General features: G+C 31.2%; 1 protein-coding gene across 1 annotated transcript; it reads left to right on the top strand.

The window, feature by feature from the left end:
- Nucleotides 1-6,596: 6,596 nt before the first annotated feature.
- Nucleotides 6,597-8,355, top strand: LOC125847679 (thaumatin-like protein 1). The gene is made up of 3 exons (XM_049527338.1): nt 6,597-6,941; nt 7,154-7,817; nt 8,050-8,355. The coding sequence occupies exons 1-3, from the start codon at nt 6,869-6,871 to the stop codon at nt 8,330-8,332; spliced, it is 1,020 nt and encodes a 339-aa protein (XP_049383295.1). The 5' UTR covers nt 6,597-6,868; the 3' UTR covers nt 8,333-8,355.

The following is an 8,355-nucleotide window of genomic DNA, read 5'->3' as shown; positions in this document are numbered from 1 at the left end:
CAAGGTTAGTTTTTGTAGTTGATGGGTGTCTGGTTTTCCATTAGCGATGGCTTCTTGGATTGATTTCATCTTCATGTATTGAGGAGGTCCTCAAGTTTTAATTTGTGACTAACAAGTTATACCAACAATTTTTAATAACAAGGGAAAAAATTAATCAATATATGTACCTTTATCAATACACATTTTATTTACTGAGGTTAAAGTGTGCAACTGAAATTAACCTTAGTTGAAGTGACTAAGTGAATATATTAAGCTCGTGTTTGGTCATATATTTCCAAATATGTATGGGAAATTAGATTTTGGGTGAAGTTTTAATGTGTATTTGGCCATAGTTTTTGGAAATATTTTTCATGAAACATAATTTCTACCCATAAGTTCTAAAAATTATTTAAAGTACTCATAAGTTTGACACAAAATTATCAGTTTTATAATGAGCTAGATAATATATTATCTAAAATCATAACACATTATTTTAAGTAAAAATTAGGCAAATGACATAGTATAAGAAAGAAATTACTTCCTTTTTCTACTCTTTCATTAATTACCAAAAATCTCTTTTTTTAGTGTTTTTTGAATACATAATATAGTAGCGTAGATACTTTAATTAATAACGGGCGGATATTTAAATTATTAAGTTGTTGTTATCAGTTTAATGCGTTAAATAAGGGATTAAAAACTGAAATTATAATTAAAATAGAAATTATAATTGACTCCCACAAATCACGCTTATGTTTCTTCCTTCAATCAATCATTCATAATCCTCTAATTGAATTATAATTTTTTAATTTCAAATTATGAAACGTTATCCCTGTTCTTCGAAAAAACAGTAAAATTTTTATTCAAACAATCAAAATATATATTGTATTTGATAATTAAATATTGTTTTTTTTATGATTTAAATCAATGTTACGATATTCAACCTATTAAAAAATACTACATATATAGAACCTTAATTTTTTTGTACCAATTGTAACATATACTCAAATTTGTTATTTGATACTAAAATGTGTATCATATAAATAATAATTAGTTGGATATTTTGTATCTGATACACAATAAGATATTACCATTAGGTGTAATTTTAACTTTATATAAACAATTGTTGATTTTTTTTTATTTAAAGCAATGTTACAAGATTCAAAATGTTAAATGATACTAGATATATTGAAACTTAATTGTTTTGTACCAATTGTAACATATTATTTGATAGTAAATGTGTATCATATACATAACAATTGAATGGATATTGTGTATCTGAAAATAATATGTTATCATAATTTGTGATTTGCATCAAGGCTACCACATGTTTTAATAGATACTAAATAAATTGAAAATTAGTTGTGGACCCAATTATGGAATATATAGTATCTGATAGTTATATTTTGCGGCAGTATTGGTGTATAAGATACATAAATTGAAAAAATAATTAAAATAGGAATACAATTTTTGAAAAAAACAGTCTTCAAATTAATAATTACTTAGAAAAACAGTGTTGGAAAGGGAAGGAATATTACAAAACACTAATTAATCGTATCTTCAACACAATACTAAAACATAACTATTCTATATATATTAATCAGTCCACCTTCTGCTGGTATACTGTAGAAACTCTTCGGCCTTGTAGGATCATCGTTATCGCTAACATATCCCGCCTTGAACTTGTCCATACCATACTTCCATAACAGTGTTGCATATCTATTGCGAAGATAGTCACTCCGAAAACTTATAGATGGAATGCTGATTTCGTCGCTCAAATATTCAGCAAAAGCAGCTACATACATTCCACAATCACTGCAAACAAAAAGTAGATACATTTTTAAAAGTATATGATACTAAATAACAAGAAGACATAATATGTACACAAAATCAATTATACTGTATAATTTAATGTGATACAAATATAGGTTCTTTTAGGTATCATTTGGAGACTTATCATTAACTATGATTCACAGTACTAGATGCAAAATTGTTGAATTAAGCAATTTTCTTATATACAATAATATTCATTTCATTTGATACTAAATAACAACTACTTCATAAGAAAACATAAATGTACACAAATTGAATTGTTCCTTATATACAGTGACCAAAATCTAACCTACAAAATAAATGTGATTTAAGTACTTAACTTAGATACAGTTCTCTTAACTTTTTCTACAATAACAGTTAACAAACAAAATCGCAAAAAAATATTGTATCTGAGAAACAACTACATATTTCACAGATGATACTTAATAAAAAAATAAAAAAATTATTTATCATCAGATTTTTTAAAAAAAAACAGGGGTAAGATATATGATAAAAAATGAGAAAAATTGATGCTTACATTTGGTAATGCTGGTCGAATAATGGGAGGGGCAACCTTTCTACCCCTTTTTTGGAGGGTTTTCGGATCTTTTGAAGTAGTTGCATGTACTTTCTTCTTCGATTTTTTCTTGCTAGAACTTGAATTTGTCATGGTTATCGGAATAGACAACCTTTTAGAACTGAAACCTTTGCTGTTCGGATCTTCTAGATAAAAAATTAGAGATTAGTTAGATGTTAGATGCATAATGCAAGATAAAACGATTGATACAAAATAAAAGAAAAAGACTGGCGGAAATTACAATGAAGACGATGAGAAACCCTATTTTGAACTCTGAATCCGGTTTAAAAGTGATAGGATTCATTTTAAATTCAAAATTATTTGAATTTGATAACTGAAATTGTAATGGGAGAGATTAGGGTCGAAATTTAGGGAATGGGAAAGATCTGATTTTGCTTCAAACTAATAAAGTATCCGATTAAGTTGAATTGGGGGAAATAAGAGATTTTTGTATTTTAGTAAAAAAGTAGAGAAATATTGAGAATAGGTAAAGAAGTGTTGTATATTTAAGTAATTTGTCCTTATTTTAATAAATACTATTACTAATACAATTACTAGATTAAATAACGATCCATCAATGCAAATTAATAAACAACGGTACTAACTAACAGTTATTTAATGTAATCTTTCCCAATCCTATAAACAATTTTTTTGTTTGGCCCAAATACCCCTACTTCTTCTTTTTATCTTTTTTTTTATACCGTTGTTGGGATTTTGCCAAAAGAAATTCCCAAGTCTTATTTATATCATACATACATACAGATGCACAAAAAGAAAAGGGAGAATATTCTTTGTTATAGATGAAAGCAAATTGTCATTTTTTTAATTTCTCAAAATGTCTATTTTAAAATTGTAAATCCATATATACACTGAACAAGAGAGAGAATCAGAAAAAAGATATGACCAGTAGAGATGAATGGTTGACCTCTTAAGGGATTCTCTACGATAAGGTGATAAAAACGATCAGCAATTAATAGGACCACCATATAACAAATCCAGTACTACAAAATTATATAGCATGAGGATTTTTTTTAAAATCCGATAAACAATCTCTACGAAATAAAATTGCGTACACTCTATCATTTTCAAACTTTATTTCTATACTTACACCGCGCATACAGGTTATTAACGGTTGGAAAAATTACATAAAACAAAAGTTAGTGGAAGTCGCTTTCTTCTTGAGGATAAAAGCGACCGTTTCGATCAAATTGTGGTGTCAATTAAGGACAAGCTTATTTAAGTTTAAATAATAGTACCACTAATTTAAAATAATAATCTTGTATATATGTAATCATATATAGTTGATGGATTAGTCAAAGAAGAATACAAGCTGCTAGATCTATCCAGTTTAATTGTGGAATTAATTTGTGCAGGTTAGTAAATTGCAAGTAACTTAACTTTTCGACAATAAGGCAAGTACAATTACATATTATACTAGTTTTAATTAACTATAATAAGACCAGTAATTACTAGTTAAGGTAAAAGTATTTTCCAGATTCTAAATCACAATAAAGCTTAAAGTAGTTAGCCATTTCCATGCATGCACCCCACTTGTGTCCCCTCCATAAAAGACTATGTTTCCACTTTTGAATAATTAATTATTTATCTCCTTCCTCCTCCTTTTGTTTTAGTGTTAAATTTCAATTAAGCTAATAATTATTAACTATTTTAATTCCTTGACTAATTAATCAAACGAGCATAATCTTATCATCATCCTCAAGACCAACTTTCCCACACCTTTTTATCATGATCAATTGATCATAAAATACAAGATTTTGGCTTTAGCAAGAAAATATAATTAAAGAAACATGAAAAAAAAAAAAGGTTCTTTTTTTGTTTGCGAACTTTTGAGAAGGGAATTTTTCAGATACGGACATATATCTTTAGTGGGATGAGGTTAATGTTGTAGGAACGAAAAAGCAGAAAATGAGATAGAGAGATGATGATGCTCATCTAAAAGTCTCTGAAAATCATATCTTCAATCTACCTTTTTTAGGGCCAAAATGCAGAAATTGGCACCAAAAAATGATAAAGTCCAGAAAAGGTAAAAAAAGAACCTTGCAGTGCTCTCTTATAGTACGTTCTTATATATCTAGATGTGACCCTTACTTTGGATAAATAATCTGTTTGTTCAATAAAAATATTAAGGTTAAAAGAAGTTACGATAAAAATACTAAGAAAAGAAAAATATAATGGAGTATATTTTAATTGGTACTTGCGTGATCTCATAAGTCATAACGTACTCTTTTAATTTTCGTGTGAATAGTTAATAAATAAGAATGTAGAAGTCACTGTACTATAGTCTATATATTAGTAATTAAAAGAGAAAAGGAAGTAGTATGTGTTTTTATGTGGAAAACAAAATATGAAATGAAGTGTTAACATAAACATCTGAAAGAGATGAGTAAAATAAAAACAAAAAAAAAGAAAGAAAGAAAACCAAAATGGGAGTAATGTGTTGTATTATACGGAATGCGCTAAAAATAGGAATAAACGTAGCGCGAAGAGAGATTACGAATACATGTGTCGGTGAGTCGCAGCGATGGCATTATGTAACTCATCACAACATCCATTTTGGCTGACAACATTTCCCATCATAAGCTAAGGGGGTGGGGGCTTCCCACTTTTCCTATCAACACGTGTCCTCACAATCTTTTTTATGAATCGATTTGAGTCGATTATGAATTTAATTTAAATAACACATATGTTTAACATGACTAGATTCAAATGACATTTTGATACGTTTAAAACATTTTAAAAGTTTTCCTTATCCTCTTTAACTTGATGTCCAATCAAGACTGGTAAAATCAAACGGGAGAATGTATTCTTTTTTCTCATTTTTAGTAATTTTATACGTCTAATACACTATCTACTATAGCTAAGATTATGAATTTAGGACACGATGTAATAAGAGAGCACTAAAAAGATATGAATGTTTTTCACAAAAGCTAGACAAGTCCCTTTTTTTCTGTCTTTGCCGGCGGCAGCTGACAGTGTTGAAACTAGTTTCTGTTATTTTAGGATCCTCATCTTAAGCTAGCCTTTGGCCATAGATTTGTAAATATTATTTTGATAAAAATTTGGGTAAAATTTCACCATGTGTTTGATCATAATATTTAGAAAACATATTTCATTTGTTTAGAAAAATATGATTTATACCTGTAAGTTTTAAAAACTATCAAAATTAACCATAACTTTGTATTACAAGTCAATTGGATCTTCGTTGTAACAAATAACAAGTAGTGTCTATGACACTGGAGCAATGTGATAGTTTGGAGTGAATGCAACAAGCATCATTCCACACATCGTAAAGTAGACAAAGCACATGATGTTGTTACTCTGAGCTGATTGTTCGTCATTTTTATCAACAACCATATCATCACTTTCATATTCACTGAATATTTTATCACTACTTTGGTGTTCACGTAAAAAAATATGTAATACAACGCAAACAACTACTATAGAGGGTGTTTTTGTAAAAAATAAAAATTTGGTGTAAAATTTCAATTTTAAAAGATCCCAAATAATGAGATTTGGCTTACATACTAGAAAAAACTAGTATTTGAGAATTTGGGATATTTGCCAAATAATAGCAAATTATATGGACAAACACTATTTGCCAATTTTTTCCCCAAATATTACTTGGGAAATCTATGGCCAAACGGTCCATATAAATATTTGCATGCGTGGGATGTCCAAGATTAAAAGTTATGTACCGCTCTTTCTCACAGGCAATTTCTTGTGGAAATGTCACAAAGCATATTTCCATAATTAAAACTCTATGACAAATTTACTTTACTAGAAGTTGCACATGCACTTGCATATTCCAATTCTTGTTTCCTTTTCGCTGTTCAAATAAAAGTTGTAAATTTTTAGCTTGTAGAAATAATGAGTTACTTTTAGACTGTTTAAGGACATGTAGTTCCTAATTTGGTCTTCACTCTTCAGTATGTTAAAATGTTAGGACATAATTGCAAACTGAAGTGTAAACAAATTACAAGTTAAATTATTGAATACGATGTTTGTTTTTTGTGGCAAAGTACTCTATTTATCTAATTAGCTTAATTTATTTTTTCTTTTTGGTAATTTGCAAGAGTTACAAGTTCACTAAATTGGTGAAAGTTACTAGCCTTCCCCACCACACACCATCTAAGACCCCCTATGTGCCGACTTTGATTGTTTATTTTATATAAAAATACGCAACAAACCCCATTTCTTATCTTTCAAATATTCCTTCTCACCCACCCACCTTAATTTCCCATTTCATATATAGTGCCATCCCCCTAACCTTCAAATTTGGTCTAATTTCTTGGGTGGTCGATGTTTCTTCTTTAATTTCATCTGCATTTCTTTCTAATTACTCCACCATTTCTCATTACCTCCTACTTATATCCCTACCAACCAAGAATCCATTATCACAATAACCATTGACTCTGCTTTCTCCACAGTTACTAAGCTAATTTATCAACATTATTGTTCAAAACTTAAGAGACATTACCAATTATGAGAATCTCTATGGCAATTGTCTCCACTTCTTTGATGATTCTCAGCCTTCTTTTGCTCACCTTCTGTCAAGGTAACCAACGAATGCTATTCTTTTTTCTTTTGGGTAGAGAAAGAGATTACAAGTTTGAGAATCGAACTCTTGAAAGTTCCATAATCCATACCCAATCAATTCAGCTACTCAGAAATGCTCTGTCACAAACATTTCTGAATTTGCTTTCATCTTTATTTAGAAGAATTGTTATGAAATTGTCATTTACATTGCTTTTATTTTTGCTTATGTAGGTATATTGGGGGCTACGTTTACATTTGCGAACAAGTGTGACCATACTGTGTGGCCTGGAATTCTGGGCAGCCCAAAACTGGATAGCACTGGTTTCGAGCTAACCAAAGACACTTCTCGTTCATTTCAAGCGCCGACCGGCTGGTCAGGCCGTTTCTGGGGCCGAACCGGCTGTAATTTCGACCATTCGGGAACCGGTACATGTGCAACAGCCGATTGCGGTTCCGGACAGATGGAGTGCAACGGCGGAGGAGCTGCAACTCCGGCGACCCTAGCAGAGTTCACACTTGGGTCGGGTTCTCAGGATTTCTATGACGTGAGCCTAGTGGACGGGTACAATTTGCCTATGATGGTGGAGGTGAGTGGCGGGTCGGGTCCTTGCGCATCCACGGGTTGCAACGTGGACTTGAACCAAAAATGCCCGACGGAGCTAAGGGCGGACGGCGGCGGCGCTTGTAGAAGCGCGTGTGATGCTTTCAAGACTCCACAATACTGTTGTGAAGGCGCTTATGCTTCACCGGCGACGTGCTCGCCGTCGGTGTACTCGCAGATGTTCAAGTCGGCGTGTCCAAAATCTTACAGCTATGCATATGACGATGCCACAAGTACATTCACATGTTCTAATGCCAATTACATCATCACATTTTGTCCATCCTCTCTAACCAGGTAACTAAAATCATAAAATCTATATTGAATTTAAATTGTATATATTGAAAACCTTTGGCGTTACAGAACAAGCTAATTAGCAAGCTTAGTGACTGTTTTTATGGGTTAGAACTTTTTTAAGTCAAAAAGAAAATGTAAATGACTATTCATTAGTAAAATTTAAATTTATTTTGAAGTACATTAGTATTATAAATCAATAAGCTTTGATTAACGTTTTTCTCCTTTTATGTAGCAAAAAATCTTCAAAATCAGACGAATCGACACCTGAGTCAGGAACCGACTCAGGTTCTGGATCAATTTCAGGTTCTGAATCAGGGTCAGATTCCGGATCATTACCCGGCTCTGAATCAGGATCAGGGTCAGGGGCGATGGGTCAGACCATGCTAGCGGATGGATCTTGGTTAGCAAGTTTGGCTGTAGGAAGCTCAACTAGTAATCAACCTTCAAGAGTTATTCAATTTATACCACTAATCGTGGCTTTTGTACTTTTTATAGGTTCACTTTTGAAATTATAGAGTTTCTAATTACAATTAAATTT

Source organism: Solanum stenotomum, chromosome 12 (genome assembly GCF_019186545.1).
Source record: "Solanum stenotomum isolate F172 chromosome 12, ASM1918654v1, whole genome shotgun sequence".
NCBI lineage: Eukaryota > Viridiplantae > Streptophyta > Magnoliopsida > Solanales > Solanaceae > Solanum > Solanum stenotomum.
The sequence above is the reverse complement of the archived record's forward strand: the minus strand, read 5'-3'. Positions and strand labels throughout refer to the sequence as shown.